Here is a 23,397-nt window from a genome sequence, read left to right as displayed (position 1 = left end):
TACTGGAAACTGAAGTCTTCTAAAGTCATTTTCAAGTCATTAGAAGATTTACATTTACATTTATGCATTTGGCAGACGCTTTTATCCAAAGCGACTTACAGTGCACTTATTACAGGGACAATTACCCTGGAGCAACCTGGAGTTAAGTGCCTTGCTCAACGACACAATGATGGTGGCTGTGGGGATCGAACCAGCGACCTTCTGATTACCAGTTATGTGCTTTAGCCCATTACGTCACCACCACTCTCAGATGAGCACAAGCGTAAAACTATGAAGTCAAAGCATCATTTTCTCTTTAAAAAAGCTATTGTTAGTAATGTTTTTCATCCATAATGCCCATGAAAGAGAAACAATCGTTGTTAGAAGATTAAAAATGCAGTCCTTTATATTTTTATGTAATTTATCTTTCATAATAACACTGTACATTTGAATATCTACAACGGAAATGCACGATAGCGATGTTATTGATTAATTCCAGCTGAGCCTTAATGCACAAGCTCATTACCGTGTCACAGGTGATTGAGTCATTAGTGCCCCATTGCTCAGGGGATGAACAACCTTGCTAGTTAGCTGCTGAATTAGTGTTCACGGTATACTGATTCTCGATGTAGGGAAGCTATAGACATGACCGAGATGCACCCAAACTGTACTAGCATACAATTCAGGCACCACTAACAAGAGGCTATTTACTAAAACAAGGTTAGCTGGTTATTAGCAGTGCTAAAAAAAATAAATAAATAAAAATAAAATGTTAAAGCTAAATCCATTCAATCAATCATCAATAATAATAAAAATAAAAAAATAATAATTTGGTGCTAAGGACTAAGATGATTTATAAAGTGGACCACACATTTAGAAAGCATTTTGTCAGGATGTTTCATAGGAATTAAAAAAATTATACAAAACATGACGCACAACACACTGTTAAATAAAATGCATTATTAATAATATCAAAATACACGACAGCAAAACCTTTCTTGATTGTGCAAATTCAAAATATGATATAGTATTTACATAATTATTTACAGCAATTTTTTTTTATTTTTATTGACTACCAATACAGTTCAAAATCCTTGTGGATTATCATGTCACATATATCAATCATATTTTGTAAAACTCTAAAAGTTAAGAAATGCTGGGTCTGAACACACAACCAAACGACAAACAGGAAAGCTGCTTCTTGCACAAACAGCAGGCTTATTACGTCCTCTGGCATTTCTGAAAACACACCAGGCAATTGCCAAGGTGAATAATGGCTGGTTCCAGTTAACGGAGCAAACACAAGGTGTCCATTCAGCTCATGTTGAAGAGAAATAGATGCAGTGTTCTTCTGCTGAACTGAAGGAATTGGCTATATTCTCTAACATGAAAATCAGGTCAGTGTCTTGAGAGCAAGTGTGTCTCATGCCAGTGTGTGTGTGTGTGTTTGCACAATAGTTCAGAGCCTCAGTGCATTACAGCAGTGGGTGAGAGGCCTACAGCAAGAGTGTTATGCGTGAGCAGGAACAGACAGTCTTAGGAGTGTAGAGTCATAACAAGATTAGAATCTGAAAATACTCAGCAGAGGGAGGTCTTGGCCTCTCCGCCAATCAGATGGCAGCATGGGAATTAGCAAGCAATAGCCAGGGCCCGGGACTAACCAGCAAACCCCCTTGGTCAACATGCAACAGCTAATTAATTTTGTGGAGCAGAGCTGGGACTGGAAGCTGTGATACAAGAGCGCATTCCCTCGCTGGATGTACACTTTCAAGTGTCTGTGTCCATTATTTATCATTGCAAAATGTGTAAAATTACAATTTTGTCATCGTTTACTTACCTTCATGTTGTTCCAAACCCATATGACTTTTTCTTCCGTGAAACAAAAAAGGAGCTGTTAGGCAGAATGTTAGCTCCAGTCACCATTCACTTTGATTGTATGGAAAGAAAAAAAAAAAGAAGATGCAATGAAAGTAAATGGTGAGTAAGGCTTATGCTATGCCTACATCTCCTTTTGTATTCCATGGAAGAAGGTCAAGGTTTGGAACAACATGAGGGTGAACTATCCCTTTATGCAATCCTTTTAGGTTTCAATTAAATTCTATTAAGATCTGAGAAATGATGGTGGTGCAAGAATACAGATTTTCCATTATAAGTTTGAGACATACACTTACACACAGGTCAATGCAAAGACACAAATAGACACACAGAGGGGAAAAGAGCACAGTATATGGGAATACGACACACAATACTACTTTGCCCTGAAAAGGCGAGCATACCTCGACCCTCCTTTGCTTCTATGGCGGCTGTATTAGCAAGCGCAGCAGGAAGTAGCCCAAAATGAATGGAGAGAGAAGTTATATCAGTGTGATTATATAACACCCAAAGCATATTACCCCCACAATCACACCACAGTAATGCAGTATTGTTAATAGTTAAAGAATCAAACAGCAAGATATACATCAAGAGATGCACAGAGCAGACAGTGAGACATATTAGTTAGCAGTTAGTCTTTTATTTTGGGAAAGAGCGATTCATTTCTTAATATAATTATTAATACTTTTTTTGGAATTGATCCCCAATTTGAAGATTTCCTCAGAAGGCAAGCAATTATGGAAGACACAACTACTATTTGATGTTTAAAGCTGAAACAAGAGGATGGTATTCCAAAAGTTCCAGACAACTATTATAAAGCAGGTAGATTCTAATCTAAATTGTAATTGAATGAGCCATGTTCGAAGCCATTGCAGAATTACAATTTATGCACACCTGTGACCACACATTCTATATTAGTAAACCAAGTTAGAACATTGCTTGGCAAATGCAAACAGTCAACAGTAAGGTTAATGAACAATATTACTCTTTATTTGATTACACTTGAATATTGATTATTACTAAATTATATAACTAAATGGAAAATGGTTGCATTAATGAGGTAGAATAGTAGGTTATAATATAGTAAACTGCTACATTAAGAATACAATGCAAAAATGTCCACTCTGGATTTACTATTTATAGGTCTATGATTGAGTAAAATGAAATTTTTGTTTTATTCTATAATGTACTGACAACATTTGTAAACTAAAAGTATTGCCATTTAGAGCATTTATTTGCAGAAAATGACAACTGGTCAAAATAACAAAAAAGATGCATTGTTTCCAGAACTCGAATAATGCAACAAAAAAAAAAAAAAAAACAAGTTCATATTAATTTTAATCAACACAATACTAATGAACAAATCCATAGTTTTGTTCAATGGATTTGTTCTGTCATAGTTCTGTTTAACCTATGATTCTATCCTTTTTTTCTGCATCAACAATAAATCTCTATCTCATACTTATTTTGCTATGATTCTTAATTTTTATCATTACTATTATTATAGATATCATTGCAATTATTATTATCATCATATCTCTATATTTGAACAATCATCCTATTTTATTTACTTATTACTATTATTATTATTTTATTGAGGAGAGAGAGAGAGAGAGAGAGAGAGAGAGAGAGACCAGTAACAACAAGAAGTGTCAGGCTGAGCTAAGACACCTGGATGAGACACATCACCAAAGGTGGATCTCCCCGATACTGATATTCAGGCACCAATGGCAGAGACACGACCAGATTATGAACCCATGCTCTGGAAGATCCCGCCAAGGTACCTTGACTAAGGGAAAGCAAAGGCATCCCTCCACAAAACCACCTCATAACAGCATTGGATATACACAATGTGCAATTACAGCAGGACATCATGCTCAACAATTGACTCTACAGAATTATGCTGGTCCCCTCACTCTCTCTCATTTCTTTTTTATTTTATTTTTTTTGTACAGTAACTATTTCCTTATTCTTCTTTTTAATGTTCCTTGCACTTTTACATTTGTTCCCCCACCAACTCACTCTTTATTATTATTATTTCACCTTTATCCAAATTGTAAAATGATGATGACGGTAATATTAATAATGTTCCAATCTCTTTTATATATAAACCGAGAGTAATTAATTAATAAATAATCTATTTATTTATCTTACTTTCTTCGTTATCTATTTCAAACACTTTCTGTGTATATCAGATCATTCAGCCAAATATGAATTTTGCATACAGGACACAATAAGACTATAACATATACATTCAGGCATAATAGTTTGTTAGACTTTTTGTGAGACTGAATTATTTTCTTTTTTTTCTCCTTTATTCTCCATTAAATTTTTTATTACATAAAATTACAAATTACATAAATTGTCTAGAGTGCATATACATACACTGTTGGACATTGTTCGTATGCAAGATTAAAAAAAATAGTGAGAGTTTAAAAAAAACAAGGGAGACTTCAATTTCTAGAAGTTCACAGTCATTAAAATGCCTGAAGAAACACCCAATTATTACACATTTAATTTAACTGTTTATAGAACATTGGTATCTTTTTTCATACTGCTGTTTCCAATTCAGTCTGTGTGTTACAGTGAGTTTTGTCATGGTTAAGCATTACAACCTCTTGTGGCATATTGTTATAATGTCAGGTGAATATGAGCAGCTAATTGCATGTTTATTGCTGGAAATGTCCAATTATCACAGCGAAGGCAGATTTTGGTATTAAATAGGGTAGGCGAAGATACCTGAAGATCAGGCCAATAGCTTCACATTTTCTATAATATTTCTCTCAATTCTTCAGGTCTAGGTGGCTTGATTCTCGACCCACACAGACATGAAGCTGGTCTCTAAAGGTCACTTAGTTTTCAATATGTACTTCAAATGATGACATCCACCCACTGTCTCCCTCTGATTTCCCTTTCTCACTCCATTCCTCTTCTGTTTAAATCCCAGAACTCCACACTCGCTCAAAGTTATCTATGCTATTGACCTTTAATGCCCTTTAGCTAGGTCTTGGACACCTCGCCAACAGTTTTGCCCACTCACAGAGGACAGGTCAATCTAGTGAGACATGATGCATCTCTCACGACAATAACCCTCTGATTGGCTAGCAGCATACTCAGAGCATTCTGTAGGGCAGGTTGCTGAATAACTTGGCAAAAAATCAGCCTACAAATTAGGCTTTTTACCACCCATAGGCAAATAGTGTAAACTTTAAAAAGTTCATGTTTTTTTTTTTACATTGTAAAATTATCACGACAATTATGCACAATTCTCTCCATTCATCTCTTAGTACTGCAATGTAATAATAATAATAATAATATTACATATACACATATATATATATATATATAAAACTCATTTAAACTCTGTAAAGTCTCAAAGTAGTGAATTTAACAGTCTGGTGGAGTTCAGAAAAGATCATGCAATAGAGGTGGTCAGCACTACCGTCATCTACACTACTGGTCAAACCTTTTGAAACTCTTGACTGAAATGTTTCTCATGATCTTAAAAATCTTTTGATCTGAAGGCGTATGCTTAAATGTTTGAAATTTGTTTTGTAGACAAAAATATAATTGTGCCACCATATTAATTTATTTCATTATAAAACTAAAATATAATAATAAAAAAAGTTTTTGAAATTGATGACTTGGACCAAATAATAAAGAAAAGCAGCCAATAAGTGCCCAACATAGATTGGAACTCCTTCAGTACTGTTTAAAAAGCATCTCAGGGTGATACCTCAAGAAGTTGGTTGAGAAAATGACAAGAGTACATGTCTGCAAATTCTAGGCAAAGGGTGACTACTTTGAAGATGCTAAAATATAATACAATTTTGATTTATTTTGGATTTTCTTTAGTCACAACATAATTCCCATAGCTCCATTTATGTTATTGCATCATTTTGATGACTTTACTATTCTAAAACATACTTTATTATTCTAAAATGTGAAAAAAAAAAGACATTTGAATAAAGAATGAGTTTTTCAAAACTTTTGACCGGTAGTGTATATCTACTGTTATAAGCTCTGATGCACTTCAGAATGAGGGAAATAAATACATCACATCACTGGCAGCTTGCATGCCAAAACTCATGTGCTGGTTCTTTCCAAGTGCTGGGTTATTTAGACTGCATCACATGTGATGACCCAGTATGGCTTGAGCATCTGGGTTGGATGTGAGTGGCCTTAAACACATTAGCAAACCCACATGCACTAACCTACCAAGACAAACCACAAACATGCTCACTTACCACTCTGTAAGGTCTGCTTGCCTCCAGACAACACTCCTAGAGGTAGTGTTCCAGTTGGAGTGAGCCCTTTGAGGGTCAGTACACTCTCGCTCTCTTCCCTAAGGCACAACACAAACTGTATCAAAAGTACTAAAGAGCACATAATCAATTAGCATGGGGTGGGGGCATGACAGGAAATATATGGTAATTTGAAACTTTTGCTGCAGAGCCAACCTAATCTGAATAATGCTCGGAAACCAAGAGACAAAAGACTTCAAGATATCCTCTGTTCCTCTATTATCTACGACATTGTTCATCTGGAATAATGTCTAATATAATTAGACTGCTATTCCACATGATGACTCATTGATGCTGGCTCATTACTCCTAATGAAGGTGTGTGTGTGTGTGTGTGTGTGTGTGGCAATATAAAACACAACTTTATTTTCTGAGGCTTTTCCTGCTCTGTATACAAACAGTTAAATCTATATAATGTGCAAAGGTTGAAATGTGTCATATGGTCAATTCTGTAATACCGTTTATACCATGGCAGCTATACACGGTGTGCCCAATTATTAGGCAAGTGAGTATTCTGATATTATCATTATTTCCATGCAAATTTTCCAACTCCAAACCACATAAACTTGAATGCTTATTGGATTCAATAATTTTCAGGTGATATATATTTGTGTAATGAGGGAGGGTGTGTCGAAAGTCACTTATATCAAAGTGTGCATAATTATTAGGCAGCTTCATTACCTCAGGTAAAATGGGCCAAAAAAGGGATTTAACTGGCACAGAAAAGTGAAATATTGTAAAATGTCTTTCAGACGGATGCAACACTCTTGAAATAGCTAAACTATTGAGGCGTGACCACCGGACAATCAAATGTTTTGTTGCAAATAGTGAACTGTGGTGCAAAAATAACTGAAAAGACTTGAGAATAATTAAACGTGAAGTTACCAGGAACGCATTATCCTCCATTGCCACCATATTCCAGAACTGCAACCTACCTGGAGTGTCCAGAAGTACAAGGTGTCAAGTACTCAAGAGACATGGCCACGGTCAAGGTCAAGGAGGCTGAAACACGACCACCACTGAATATATTCACAAGTTGATGCGTCATGATTGGGCAAGAAATACCTGAATACCTGAATTTTTCAAAGGTTTTATGGACAGATGAAATGCGAGTGACACTTGATGGACCAGATGGATGGGCCCGTGGCTGGATCACTAATGGACACAGGGTACCAGCAAGGTGGAGGGCATCAGCAAGGTGGAGGAGGGGTACTGGTATAGGCTGCTATCATTAAGGATGAGGTAGTTGAACTTTTTAGAGTTGAAGATGGACGGAAACTCAACTCCCAAACCTACTGCCAGTTTCTGGAAAGTACTTTCTTCAAGCAGTGGTACAGGAAGAAGTCCTCAGCATTCAAGAAGTCCATGATTTTTATGCAGGACAATGCTCCATCACATGCATCCAAGTACTCCATTGCTTGGCTAGCCAGCAAGGGCCTCAAAGAGGCACAAATAATGACTTGGCCCTCTTCCTCACCTGACTTAAATCCTATTGAGAACTTGTGGGCTCTTCTCAAATGTGAGATTTCCAGTGAGGGAAGACAATACACCTCTTTGAACAGCATTTGGGAAGCTGTGGTTGCTGCTTCAGCACAAGTTGTTCGTGAACAGATCAAGAAACTGACAAACTACATGGATGGAAGGCTCATGGCAGTTATTGAAAGAAGGGTGGCTATTATAGGTCACTGAATTATTTTTGAAAAACTTATATATTTCCCTTAGAAAGACAAAACTCACTTTTTCTTTGTTAATCAATCAGGTTTGAGGTTCGATAACATTTTGGATTGACAGAGTATTGTGTTTGTTCAACAATAAAATTAATCCTGAGGAATACAATTTGCCTAATAATTGGGCACATCGTATATCCGTGATTTATGTTATTTTCACATGGGAGCATAAAGAAACATGGATGACTGCGAAAATACAATGTGGGACATGTCCTAAACAAGTCAACATGAGTAAGAACTTGTTAATATTGTTCCTAATATGGTTATTAAATATATAAATAAAAAAAATATTTGAAAATCTGGAAAAAAGTAACTATCCTGCTCACCCCTATTTGTGTCTTTTTTAAAAAATAATAATTAAAAAATAATATATAAATTAAAATTACCTCCCAAGCAGAACCGTGAACATCTATCTAAATGCATTTGTGGGTAGACTGACCTGAGGACAGAGAAGACTCTGGCCATTTTGCCAATGGCACGGATCTTATTTCTGATCACCTCCTTACGGACAGCTGGAGTTCCACCTGCGGCGACACAAAAACAGCATCACATCACTGTCACTCCACAGGACCTTTGACCCACAAACCAGCTGAGAATAAAAATGTTAAATGTTGAGATTCTGAGAATCAGATTGAGTTTCTGTTGGGGATTTGGCGCACCCTCACAAAAAACGTTCTGCATATTTACATTTTTAAAAAATGTTTCAGAATATTTTTTAAGTGATTTTAATTATGGGGACACTAGAAATGTCCTCATAAACCACATTTATACCATAATACCCTTGTAATTACCAGTTTGTAACCTAAAAAATAAATGCCATAATTTAACTATTATGCAGGCAAAAAGCATGTTTCTCCATTGACGACAATTCAAAAGTAGCCATGACGAAATTATTATTTTTAGAAAGCAACATAGAAACTGCAGTTTTACCAGTGATTGATTTTATTTGGAGTTCTTAATAGTGTGAAATAAAAGCTCTAATATAGAGTTATCAGTCACACAACAGGTTACAGGTACGGCTTATTTTATTGGCTCAAAAAAGTCAAAATTATCAAAGATGGCAGCATCCAGGTAGTGTACTTTTAGCAACTGTTATTGAGATTAATGGGAATGCTGACAGATAGCTCTCGCCAGGCATATTAGACTTCCTTAAAGCTAAGAGAAAAATAGTTCACGCACATGTATGTGAACGCGCTTACCTTCACATAAGTCATCACCCTCTGACATGAGTTCATCATCAGAGCAGATGTTTAACACATTCACCAACATCTCCGTCACTGTGAACACAGAACATCCTTGTTAGATCTGAAATCTGATGCTTTTGGTGAGAACACTCAAGTCATTTTCTTTACACCACTTTATGATTTATATGATCATGTGTCCTTTGAGTTTATGGTAGTGCATTGTTTATAAAGCTGCTCTGTAAATGACCATTTAAAATTACATGACAAAACCTGATGTTTGTGATATCGAGGTGCGTACAGCAATGTAAACCTAAGAAAATGTCTAAAATTCTTATAAAAAGTTGATGGTTTTGTAAAAGTTGCCCTTCAACACGCACTAGCACAAATCTACGAATTAGGGCATTTCTGGTTTGTGTTTTTCTGCATTCTTCCTACTGAGCAGACACAGTCAGGCACCATATACACATCATCAAGGTCATTCTTGTTTCACCTCCACATAGCCTGTCAAATACTAGCAACCATTTCTTTTCTCAGCTGGCTACATCACAGTCCCTAAAAATCACAACCTTCCCTCCAGGTCTGAGGTTTAACACCCACCTTTCTCACCCACAAAGGGTAGTGACCACGTAAACACATCCATAAAGTTGGGTAACCAGTACGGGTGAGGAGAGCAGTTGAACTGTCTAATGTTCATGACATTGTTTTCATATTTCAATACAGCAGCTGGAGAACAAACAAAGGGACAGGTACATTTAAAAGGAATATTGTTAAATAAGTTAAGTTTGATCGACAGCATTTGTGGCATAAAGTTGATTACCACAAACACTTTTTTACTCGTTCTTCCTTTTCTTAAAAAAACATTTAAATTGTAAATTTGTTTAAATCATTGTTTTTATGGTTGATTTAGGGTTTTAAGGTTTACAGCGTTACGAGTCATGGAAATTAAGTTGTAAAATTTGATATAACTTAACACAAAAAAGGTTATAAAGTGATTTTATCAAACTAAAATAATATTTTTTTACATCTTGTGGCAATATTTTTGAAACAGTGAATATTTTGAAGTTTATGGATTGGCCCCAATAACTTCTATTGTAAGTGCCTCACTGTAACCTCAATTTGTGCTTTTTGTAAAGAAATGTAGGGACAAGTCAAAATGTATATCTGTGGTAATCAACATTATGACATAAATGCTGTCAATTGAGCTTAACTTGTATTAAACAAGAAATATTGCTTTAAAGGTCATGCAGATTAACCATTATTGCCATTCAAAATGAAGTGTTCAACTACCAGAAGGCAAAAAGCAAAGCAACCTCATAGGATACCAAGAAGGCTCATAAACAGACACTAATCTGATAATTAGACATTGACTCAGATTCACCATAGTGAAGAATTGATGCTAACATACCTTTGTTGTTATAGACATCTAGGTAATTTGGTGCTGAGAAAATGGTTATTAATGAAGGGAAGCCTGTTGTCTGACTTTTCCTATACATCCTGTACCTGAAAAAGAAACACATTCCACTTGTATGTTAGCTCAGCATGTCTATGAAAAGCTTTCAAACAGGCAACTGGATGGATCAATAAAAAATTCCACTCTGTTATTTTCAGATAATGTGTTTTTGCCCAAATGAGTTAGCAATGATTCAATGTCCCAGATTCACAGTTTTAGAGGGACTACATTGGTAGCAGTACATCAAACTACCAAAAACTCAAATCAGCAAAGCTAGCATGCTAAGCTAATGTGCCTGTTGTAGTCAGACTGTTATCAGTCATATTTACTGTTTTTAAACAGGTTGCCCAAACACTCTCTCCGTCTTCAATTGGTCGACCAAACAGATACTCCAATCCCAAACCAATTGGTTGAGCCAATGATGTTGGGCTGGCTAGGATGCTCAAACAAACATAGCATTGTTTTGAAAACACCAGAGCCACAATGTTTACACTTTTCAGGGGATTAACCAATAAATGGCTTAAGGCCCAGGTATTACGTTTTTCTACGTTCCTGATTGGATCACTCCTGGTTGACCGCATTGCCTTTTAAAGTATCCTCTTTTGACTTTGAGCGAATATGAACGTGTACGACCCATGCGCACTCTGACTGCTTTGTGATACTTTTAGTACAGTCATGCCAACAATGTTCACAGACAAGGACTGTGCACGTGTCGAGAAAATCTGGGCTGCAAACAGACAGTCCACACAGACTGTGCTGATGACCACATTTGCATCATGAATACTGTGCGCGGAGCGATCAGCAACGTGTATAACCAAAGTATACTCTGGGATTCACTTGTTGTAGTCTCAGCATATTAAGCTGGGATAGAAGAATGCGTTTTAACAGTAATCCTTTTTATGATGTAAAAACTGTGAAAATGCTAAATAAATACTTACCCTGCATCTTGTGCTTCATGTGCTCTAATTACTGACAACAAGTTATTGTTTGTCAAAAAGTCACAGACTGCTGCGTAGCTGTAAAACAAAAGAACAGACAGACTATTAGACCAGTTCAACCACTCTAGAAGACTTTGTTGGGGTTTTGTGGCAATCAATGGGGCATGGGCCAGTGTACTGGAAGCTTCTTAATACAGCTTTGTGGGACTCTCTTCAAGCCCACCCTGCCTCAACACAGTGAATGAACACAGCAATTAGACCACCACCTGCACTTAGTTAATATTCAGATGGTGTGGTACAATTTATTGCCAGCTGGACAAGCAAACAGTGGATAAACACACTAAAATATACACCCAAATGAAACCAGCTGGGTGACACCAGTCAGGTTATTTACAGGAGCTAGTCTAAATCAGATGGGTTTCCACTCCAGTTCACAAATGCCTGAATGACATTTATTAATTTTTATGAACTAGTACAAAAAGTGTGGTCAAAAGAAGCTTCTCTTTTATACAGTGTGGTTGAAAAGTCTCAGAACTTTTTGTGAATTTTTATTTTTCCAACTGAAAACAGTTTACAAATTATATTATCAGCATAGCAATTTGAATGAAAAGTTGAGATTAAAAGCAAACATGAATTTCAGAACATAATTTAGAAGAAATAGTTGCTGGCACTGAATCTGTTGCTTTAATGACACCATGCACTCAAGCTGGCATGGACTCCACATGTATCTTAGCATGATTTGAGAATGTTTCAAAGAGCATCTTGAGTACTTCAATGAAAGCAAGTATCTGACCTTTTGGACAAAGGTGTTAACATAGTCAATGCCGCAGATTTGCTTATTTGATTAGTGAAATACAAATGGTATATCGTATATATTTAATATTCTTTTTTTTACCTAACTTAAACGTCAGGTTTATTTTAAAGTATGTGTACTTGTCTGGTACATATAGGTAAATATGTTGCACCTACAGACATATGTGTAGTAACAAGAGGTACTTACCTGAAGTGTTCGTATATGGTCACTAATATGAAAGTTTCTGTGCATTATGTAATGTGCATGACATTATGAAACATAATGGTAATTATGTTACAAGTGTGGGGTAATAACAGGCATATAATTATGGTATACATACAGTTCTGTGCAAAAGTCTTAGGCAAGTAAGATGTTTCACAAAAACATTTGTCTTAAGATGGTTATTTATATCTTCAGCTTTAGTGTGTAAATAGGAAATATACATTTTATACTCCCAAACATCCCTTTTGCAAATAGAACAGAAGAACAGGGAGCACTGCAACATATGGCATGAACTTCAGTACAATAAAAAGTATAAAAGTAATTAATATGACTCCAGTGATTTTCAGAATCATTTTTTACTATTAATTCTCCTCCCTGCCCAGTAGGTGGTGATATGCACAAATAATTGTATCACTAAAAACACAAGAAGAATCTGAAAGTGGAGATTTATTTGTTAAAAAAAAAACAAAAAAAGTATTTAAATATTGATCTGTTTCTCACCCACACTTATATCCCTTCTGAAATCAGATTGAACCAGTGTCATTTTGCATGTGCTTTCTGAGCTTCAAAGATTTGTTGACCATTCAATTGCATAACTATGAACCAACAGAACAGAGATAATCTTCTAAAAAATATTTGTGTATGGCAGAATAAAAAAAAAAAGAAAAAAGAAAAAAGAAAATCATATCTGGGATGGCATGATGGTAAATGATGTGAGAATTTGGAGATGTTAGACAGAATGCTAGCCTTAATCATACTTTACTTAAGTAAATGCAATGGAGTAAATGTAGTGTGTAACTACCCACCTCTGCACTTCAGGTAAGTACCTCTTGTTACTATACAATTGTCTGTAAAATTTTTTTCCTATATGAATGCAGCCCTCTCCATATGCAATATGTGCACTGTAGTAGCACATGTATGAAGGGACATACAGTCAAACATCTAACCAAATGAAAAATGCTCTTCTCTTAGTACCTGAAAAAATAAGAACAGCCTCTGACTGAGTTGTGGTTAAAGTGCTCTACTGTCTTCTCACTGCCGTAGTCTTCCCCTGGATCAGCCCAGATCAAATCACACATTGGCCCAAATGCCGGGGGCTCCTTAAACCTGTCTAACTGCACAATACAGAGTACAAACAGAGAAAGAGACAAAGGTATGCACAATATTTTCCTAGAATAAGAATAAGACTAAATTCTGATTAAAGTCGTAATATTTTAAGCATGTAAACACAGATGTTAACATATTTTGTATTCAAATTAAAGACATGAGCTTTTAGGAGAAGGAAACATGAACAGATGCTTACTTTCCTAATGTCGTCTAAACAGTTGATTTCTGGTGAGAGGCCACCGTGTACGCAGAGGAACTGCTGGTTCAGAAGAGCTGCAAGTGGCAAGCAGTCAAAGGCCTCCATACATGCATCATAAACTCTTTCTGAATACTTTATTTTACCTGTGGGGGAACACAGACAGACATTGGAGCACTGGAGGCAAGACAACTTCAGACAGGCCCATCTCTCCTTCCCTCAATGAAGTTTAATCACTGCCAGTGAGGATTCATTGAGCTGCATTGTGTTGGGTTCATTTCACGAAATACCATCTTTCCAGAAGTATGACTTTACTATAGCAGAGTTTACAGAAGAATGATGTGCATAAACATCATTAACACATACATTTCAGCAACAAAACGTACATGCAATCCTCTATTCTTTCTTATATCTGTAGTATACTACTCATACAGCAATGTATTTCTCAAAAGCTGACCATGGCAGTTGGGCAAACAATTGATGAAAGAAATGCAGAAGACATTTATCTAATCTAATCTAATCAAATTACCTTTGTTATGACTATGTGCCTGGGTGATTTTGTGACAGCTCCCCATCTACATATTGTTTTAGACATGGCAAATGATCACATATTATGGGTGTCATTAACTAATAATTGTATTTAACACAACATTTTCACATGGCCATGAAGCTTGGTATTTTCGTTCAAGTATGTGCTAAGTCTAGGCACAAGTGGGTTCGGTGACATTGCCCGGGCAAAGCAAAAATGGGATGGATCAAGTTCAATTTAATTCTGAGGTTCTTCTCTGGTTATTCCACCATCTGAATCCTACTATATAGTGCATTCCACTTCAAGCAACAGCAATATAAACAATGACAGCACATTCATAAGAAGTGGTAGTGTAACCTGGCTGTATGCAATGAATTAGAAGAATTGAAAATTCTGTTCTTTTGTGCATTAACTGCATCCTTGATGAATGTCAGGCATATTTTCAACACTATGACATGCTCCTTTTATATGCATGGAAAATATGATTCTCGTCAGAATTCGGATGTATGCTCTGCCAAATTATAAAGAATTTAAGTATTAATAATAATTTTCCTCAACTGACACACAAATCATGGCTAGTATTAACCGTGATTGTATCGGCAGACTTTCCGGTTGTTTTTGAAAAATGTAATTCATTAATTAAGACACAAAAAATGTCACCAAAAATATTTCTAAATTCAAATTACACTTGAAATGAAATGAAAATATACCAAATCTAATTTTGTAGTGACTTAAAAATCACTCTCAACAACAGGTTGAAAATTTCTAGTAGGCTAATTCATAAATATAATTATAAATATACAACAATATGAATACATATAAACATAATAATAACAATAATAATAGAAAAAATAAACCATGACTTCTATAAAGTTAAACAAAAATCTCAAAAAATTTTGTTTCAACAAACAGCTTCAACAGCGATTGTCAGGAACATTATTTGACGTTCTGTTTCAGAATTTGGAAATGGCAAATTTACACAAGTTCATTAACATAAAATACACCCACAGTTTGCATGCCTACACCCACAGTAGCTCTAACACTTCCTCTCACTGCCACTTGCACTTTGTGCTGGGACGGAAATTGCACATAGAATTAGCGGTGTCATGAAACTTGGATAAGATGTTGTGCACCGCCATAGTGTGTAGCGCTGCACTTTGCACACTCACGAAAACAAAGCCCTCCATGTTTCTAAAGCTAACAGGAGTCAGCTTTATATTTGATCATAAATGTAGAAAACAACTGATGAATCATGATTTCTGCATGAAAAGGCGCAAATCCATTTGTACACTGTAATTAGGGAGTATATATAATATATATATATATATATATATATTCCCTTTCTGTGCAGTCTGTCTCTTAAAGTACAGCGGTGAATACTAGACCTGTCCAACCTGTAACACTAAACCTAAGACAGTAATAACTACACCTAATGCGACAAAACATGCCACTAGCAGACACAAAAGCAGCAGGGGACTATTCAATTAAATTTAAATGAGGCTAATTAGTGCTATGTGAATACATAATTCAGCTGCTGATTAAGCTTATTAATACTTCAGTATCTGGACTGAAGTAGTCTCATTAGTCTTGTCTACTTTTCCACTAAATACAGCTGGGTTATTCACCAAACTGAATTAGACATTCGCTCTGTGAACAAGGTCTCGTGGAGAGCACTTGGGCTTCCACGGAATGTTCTACCATGAAACCACATCTGCCTTTGTTATGCAGAGTGCAACAGCCTCAATGCTATTGTAACAAGCTTATTAGCAAACAGTCTCCATTTCAAGGACAATGGACTGGCCCATACAAAACCAAAATCATGGATTTAATCAGACCTTCAAAAGAGCCTTAATTTAAATACAGTTTAGAGTCAACCAAGATGCAAATATAATACATTAGCTACTGCTAGCATACTAGCAAAGATAATACACTAGCGTTGGAGCGATGGAAGTGTGCTGCGCAGGTATGAAATATATATATATATATAATATGAGCAAAGAAGGCTGTGAAACAAAATCTGCATTGTTTATCCTTTCGATTTTCATTAAAAAAATTCACAAAAATATAACCGAAGTAAAACAATTTAGGAAATTAAGTAAATATTTTTCTCCAAAACACATTGGCCAAATTTACTGGCCCCCCAAGAAATTATTATGAGTAAACTATATCTGAAGTATATTTCCATTCATATTTTAATTTTTTTAGTGCACCTGGGTGACTAGGAACATGAAATTGTTCAGCCATGGTAGCACACAGGCCAAATTCCCTTTAACACTCACAGTGGGTTAGACTAAAGAATATAGTTCTGATGTGCGGCAAAAGATTGCTGAAGCTTCACAAAATGGGAAGTAGCTATAAGAATAGCCAAAGCATTGAAAATGCCCATTTCCACCATCAGGATAATAATTAACAAGTTCCAATCAACTGGAGATCTTAAGAATCAGCCTGGAAAAGGACGTGTGTCTATATTGTCTTCACGCACAGTGAGGATGGTTCAAGTAACCAAAGAATCTAAAAGGATCACAGCTGGAAAATTGCATAAATTATTTGGGTCTTGGGATCAGAAAGTCTAAAAAAAATTATATATATATATATCAGACATCACCTACATCACCACATGTTGTTTGGGAGGGTTCAAGAAAACAAACCTCTGCCCTTATCCAACAACAAACTCAAGCATCTTCAGTTTGCCAGACACTACTGGAACTTCAAATGCGACTGGGTTCTCTTGTCAGATAAAACAAAAAAAAGAGCACAGATGGGTTTGATGCACACCAAGTTGAAGAAGTGCCCAATGCCCACGGTTAATTGTGGTGCTGGATCTTTAATATTGTGGGGCTATTTTTCTGCCAGAGGTCCTGGAGATCTTCAAATACATGGCATCACAGACTCTATCACATACCAACAGATAACAAATAAAAACCTGGCTGCCTCTAACAGAAAGCTTACAATGGGCCCTGGTTGGATCTTCCAGCAGGACAATGATCCAAAACAAACATCAAAATCAACACAAAAATTGTTCACTGACCACAAAATCAAGGTTTGCCATGGCCATCCCAGTCCACTGACCTGAACCCCACAGAACATTTGTGGGGTGAACAGAAGAGGAGAGTCCACCAACATGGACCTCTGAATATGAAGGATCTGTAGAGATTCTGTATGGAGGAATGGTTTCAGATCCCTTGTCAGGTGTTCTCCAACCTCATTAGGCATTATAGGATAAGACTCAGAGCGGTTATATTGGCAAAGGGAAGTTGCAAAAATTATTGAATAAAAGGGTGCCAATAATTATGGCCAATGATATTTGGAGAAAAATATTTAATTAATAATAATTAATAAATTTTTTTTAGAAATTTAGTTAACAGTGACATTGATAAGAAAGCTTATATATAATTAACTTTGACAGTTGCTGATAAAAAGTTAAATGATCAGCATCGATTGATGAGATGAAAATTGGAGATCGGTGTCAGATGTTAAAATCCTGATTGGAGCATCCCTAATATTCAAGTTGACTGTGTTTCAAAAACTAATGTTGATGATTAGTGGGCTGAGATCCTGTCACAAAATGGACAAAAACAGGTACACGATGGACGGTAACATTTGGATATGAAGAAGACTTTTTTCACTGTTTATATATTTATTTGTTTGTGTTTGACCTGAAAAAGGTCTCAGTTTGGTTCTTTTTAAGAATGCTCAAATGTGAAAACCCCAGTAGCCTTTTTGCAGTTGAACAAGTGGAAAACATTACCATCATAATCGCAGTTCAAAAAAAATATTTTTTGAAATAATCACAATATGACTTTTTGTCCAAATCGTGCAGCCCTACATTATATGTATATTACACTAATATAAATTATTTATATAACAAAGATTACATTCTCTAATGTCGACACTAACAAAGATATTACCAATATTAAATTTAACCTGATTACAAAGTAATAAGCTACTGTAATCTAAATGTATTTAGTAAAAAAATTGTGTAACACATTACATTTTAAATTCTTCAATAAAGTTAATTAATTTCAAGTAAATTTTTTGGGTTTCACATATTTCGAAAATATTATTATTTATGTTGAAAACATTTAAACATGAATTATGTATACATATTTTCATATGTTTGCATTTCTGTGACAGCTGAAGAGCGTGTGCCCTAAAACGAGTGCTCTATAAAGGAAGAAACATGAGGCTCGTGACATAAGGTGTGACAAATGTGAGTGTATGAAATTGCTTGCGATAACAAATAAAAAGGAAATCTAGACAATATTTTGAAATTCATTAAGAGGGAAAAAAATATTTTCTGTGAAAAGTGTTATACAAAGTAAATAAAGTCATTAGTAATGTGATTATATTTTCATGAAGTAATCAGCAAAGTAATCAGATTATAATTTTAGAGAAGTGATTAGTAACTTGTATTGGATTACATTTGTTTTGTAACTTACCTAACACTGGATATTATTAAACTAGCTAGCATTAGCAAAATAGCAAATATGTGACAGAAAAAGACAAGTTTAATCTTACATTGTCTTCCAAAATAGGCAACTCCTGCTTTGACATAAATAGCAGAGGGACACTTCAGGTGTCAACAGATCAAAATAAGTCCAGGTTGGTTGTGATCTTAATGTGTTGGCTTAAAGTCCTGTAATAACCTCCTGACATATGTGTGCCTGGCTAAACCTTGATTTACACTGTAGAGTGTTAAACCACATCTGACAGCAAGAGAAGAAATCCCATTGTAGAAATAACTCAATGGATAACAGATATTTTTCTGTATTTGTAAACAAGTAGAGCGTGAATAAACCCAAGCCTGAAAAGAAGCTAAACAACTTCTTGTGTCTCAGTTTGAGATCTTGGCTGGTCATACTGCATTTAATTAGGTTTTAAATAAATGAATGTAAAAGAATGGTAATGAGGCTTCACAATGAAAAGACACTACCATAAATTAGGAGAAGTAATGCTGTGTCTAGTGTATGAAGGCTCATTGGGATTGCCTCTTTGTGAGCCAGATGAGCCCTAGCCACTTCACTGTCTAGCATACTAATAACTTGCACCTGTACACTTTCTGGCAGTAGACTGTCAGCTCTGCAAACCTTACTCTAATAAAGCTGTCTGCCAGCCTATTCTCTTACAGGGACAAAGTGCTGTTTGCTGAAAATAGAGCATGTAAAGCCCATAAACAAAGACAGCACCTCTTCACGGACTACCTCTCACAGCAGTGGGAATATTCAAGTCTATTTATTATGATGAAAATACATTAAAGGGTAACTAAACACCTGCTCAGAGTCTGACTCCACCCACTAGAAATATTTGAAAATGCTGGAAAAGTGGGCAGACCCCGGCGGGGATAGAGGGAACGGGGCTTTCATCAATAATTTGGTATTCTATTTAAGCTCATAAAAAATGAATACTCAAATATTCTATTATTTAAATGAAGGTAATTTAAAAAAAAAAGATGTAATTAAAATTTTTTTTGTCATCAAGGTTGCGTCACCATTAAAAAATAAAAAAAGTTTGTAGTTATATCCAAAACAAGCTTATATTATGTCCTGTGCTTTTAACATTTAAACAAGCAATGTGTGAAAACAAAAAATTATAGAATGAAAGCATTTAAGCTTACGCAAAGCGAAGAAAAAGAAACCGCTAATAAAGTAGACTGATGCAATTAATGTACAGGATGAATATAAACACTCAACATATAATAGTTATGTTTATATTGTATCTCATGTCATGTTTTTGTTGAGAAAAACAAGTATATCCACATACTCGGTAAACTATACACATTTATACACACCAGTTTTATTGATGGAATGTCCCTTACCTCAGCTAGCATAGTCTTTCTCAGATTCCATGTTTGTGGTTAACAGAAACATCATGGGGATTAGGTTGTTAGAGGGACACATGCATCTCACTGTATATACGGTCAATAATTATTGCATAACGAATACTCAAGTATTTGACAACTCATGCACATCCCTAGTAAAAAGGACTTAAATATTTATCTGTTTCTCACCCACACCTATCATATCACTTCTGAAGATATGGATTTAAACACTGGAGTCTTATAGATTACTTTTATGCTGCCTTTATATGCTTTTTATACCTTTAAATTTCTGGCCACCATTCACTTGCATTGTATGGACCAAGAGAGCTGAGATATTCTTTCTAAAAAAGAAGAAAGTCATACACATCTGGGATGGCATGAGGGTGAGTAAATAATGAGAGAATTTGTATTTTTGGGTGAACTATCCCTTTAATTCAGACATGGGCAATATACGGCCCGTGGGCCAGATCAGGCCCTCCACATGGTTTAATGTGGCCCACGGTCTCCACAAGCATTTAACATGCTCAGGGTTGCCAGATAAGAGACGAAACACCCCCAGTTTTAGATTTATACTTGCGCAAATTGGAAATATTCTGCATAATGTTATACTTATTTCATGCAATCTGGCAACCATGCACACGAGTGCGCTATTTCTATCTGGCTTTCCCCTTTGACCAAACTTAGCAATCTGTAGTGCAATATTCTGCTCAAGGAAAAATGTTATACAGCTACTCAGTGTCCATTCTTGGGGCTGCTTGTGATGTTTGGTTCTACTTTGCAGGTAAACCTTCTCAGTGATTAAATTGAATATAAAAGTAGATTTTGCCATCATTGACATGCGAGCAAAAGCAAGCAAGAGATGAATAAGTATATGTATATTTTATTTGTGCAATTTAGAAATGTTGAAGTCCTGTATGTTAATCTAACTCTTGCAGTAATCATTTATCATAGTCATGCAGCCTGTGTTATTCAGTTGTGTGCTAGTCAAACCATCGAGGAGACCCGCATCATGACCCTTTTAGCATTTAAACGGGTAATGTTTTAGAATAAAAAGTAAAACTCGCCTGCTTGGCAACAAACATTAAAAGTTCTATAAATTAATTTTTTTTATATTAAAACAAACCCCTGATGTAGAGATTGATAAATTGAATAATACATTAACAGGGAAGTAGAGATAGTAAAATAAATTTCAGCCTTTATTCAGTTATTTAACGCCTGATTTAAAAGTATCTACGTAGAGCAATAAAATACTTTAGGCAATTGCAGAATAGTCCCATTAGTCACAGATATCCTTCAGAAAATTGATTAAACAACTATTTCTGGGCTTAAAAAATACAAAAACCAAATCAATGCAAAACATCTTAAAAAAGCAATACAATGTGGTCCCCTTTGCACTACTTTAAGCCCGATGTGGCCCCTTTATCAAAATAGTTGCCCACCCCTGCTTTAATTGAAGCAAAAATCTGAGATAAAGTGAGGCATTTTCAATGGAAGTGAATGGGGCCAATTCATAACCGTTTAAATACTCACCGTTTCAAAAGTATAACCACAAAAAGACATAACACTATGTGTGTTAACATGATTTTAGTGGGATAAAATCACTTACTAACCTTTTCTGTGTAAAGTTATAGCCAAAAGTTATTACGACTTACTTACCAAGACAATGTAATGTAATGTCAACAAACCCTAAAACTACAGTAAAAATTACATTCTAAACAACTCCATGGCTCAAATAATACATAAGTTTTAACAGAAGAATTAATGAAAGAGCTTTTATAAAATAATAAGCTTCACATTTCTAGATTTAAACCCTCTAGAAATTTTCCCCATTCACTTCCATTGTAAGTGCCTCTCTGTAACTTCAATTTTTGCTTTTTTGTAAAGAAAAGGACGGATGAGTCGAAATAATTTTTTGAGGTAATAACATTACGCCACAAATGCTGTCGATTGAGCTTAACTTGTATTGAACCTGTAATATTCCTTTAAAGTCCTAGGTCACGTTTAATTTTTCACTACTCATGTTTTGTGGAGTTTGTTGTCCACTGGAAATTTGTGGAATAAATACATATAAATAAGTATGTAGTTTACTCTGGCTAAGGTCTGTAAGAGCTACAGTATAAAATGCACTCTTTAGTTTTGTTGAAAATGATTAAGTCAGTCAGGTGAAGTTATGCTGTACTAATGCTTTGAGCGATCTTTAATGAAGTGACTGGTCTTAAATCATGGGCATAACCATCACAGACACTGATAGGAAAACATCCTCTACAATACTCAGATTAGCGGTCAATCAAATTTTTTAAGGCAGATTATATATAATTTACATTTGGCTACATTGTTGTCCCGAATAACAGCAAGTTGTGGGGGATGCTTGTTATGTAACCATTTGCAGGAGTATAATTATTGAGACATTTTGCTTAAAACAAGGTAATGAGGCCTCACAAAAGCAAAATACTGTCCCTTTAACTTCAACAAATCCACATTGAAGTGATGGTACCATAGGCAAAGTAGTAAAAGGAATCAGAGATTTATGGTGAATAATTACATGTTTTAAAAATATTTCAATATGGAGTCCACTCCAAGAGGGCAAACCAAATTTGAAACCTTAAATGCAAGTAATGCATTTCTGTTTTCAGGGTAAATGAAAAGCTGGTGACAACTGGCTGAAAATGCAGCTTTTCAAACATCAAATAGTGAAAATGCTGCTGCCAACACATCACTTATCTCTCAATTTAAGATGGTTCATTCTCACGGCACTCACATTCCTGTTTAAAGGTGAAGTATTCGGTGAGGTGCCGACACTCGTGGTTGCCTCGGAGGAGGAATAGAGTGTTTGGGTGGTTGATCTTCAGTGTCCACAGGAACAGCACACACTAAAGGAAAAGAGAGATAACACTTACAATCCTGAAGATACTTGAATATTCTGGGTTCAATACAAGAGATGCTCAATCGACAGCATTTGTGGCATAATGTTGATTACCTCAAAGTATTGAAAACCTTTTTAAAATTATGTTAATTTTAACATTTACAAACTGGCCCCACTGACTTCCATTGTAAGTTCCTATAACTCAGATTTTTGCTTCTTTTCTTTTTCTTTTTTTAGGAAAGGATGGACAAGTCACAACTAATTTATGTGTGGAATGTGGAAATCATCATTATGCCATAAATGATGTTGATTCATCTTAACTTGCATTGAACCCGGAATATTCCTTTAGTGTCAGCCAGCACAGCAATGACAGGAAAATGTCAGAGGTGAAGATTTAATTTTTACATTAAAACACC

At 35.5% G+C, this 23,397-nt stretch overlaps 1 protein-coding gene across 3 annotated transcripts in view; it reads right to left on the bottom strand.

Moving 5' to 3' along the window:
• ppp3cca (protein phosphatase 3, catalytic subunit, gamma isozyme, a) overlaps window positions 1–23,397 on the bottom strand; it is a 50,629-nt gene that overhangs the window by 5,411 nt on the left and 21,821 nt on the right. For 2 of the 3 annotated variants that reach the window (XM_052107559.1, XM_052107576.1), the window contains exons 4-13: window positions 22,877–22,988; window positions 13,772–13,917; window positions 13,444–13,583; window positions 11,454–11,531; window positions 10,471–10,565; window positions 9,663–9,788; window positions 9,081–9,158; window positions 8,321–8,405; window positions 6,099–6,196; window positions 2,256–2,282 (exon numbers count right to left, since the gene is read on the bottom strand). In XM_052107559.1, the coding sequence (XP_051963519.1) occupies window positions 2,256–2,282; window positions 6,099–6,196; window positions 8,321–8,405; window positions 9,081–9,158; window positions 9,663–9,788; window positions 10,471–10,565; window positions 11,454–11,531; window positions 13,444–13,583; window positions 13,772–13,917; window positions 22,877–22,988 (985 nt within the window). The remainder of the gene's footprint in view (window positions 1–2,255; window positions 2,283–6,098; window positions 6,197–8,320; window positions 8,406–9,080; window positions 9,159–9,662; window positions 9,789–10,470; window positions 10,566–11,453; window positions 11,532–13,443; window positions 13,584–13,771; window positions 13,918–22,876; window positions 22,989–23,397) is intronic. The other variant, XM_052107568.1, reaches the window with a different exon arrangement.

This window comes from Xyrauchen texanus, chromosome 3, assembly GCF_025860055.1.
Source record: "Xyrauchen texanus isolate HMW12.3.18 chromosome 3, RBS_HiC_50CHRs, whole genome shotgun sequence".
In the NCBI taxonomy this organism is placed as follows: Eukaryota; Metazoa; Chordata; class Actinopteri; order Cypriniformes; family Catostomidae; genus Xyrauchen; species Xyrauchen texanus.
The sequence above is the reverse complement of the archived record's forward strand: the minus strand, read 5'-3'. Positions and strand labels throughout refer to the sequence as shown.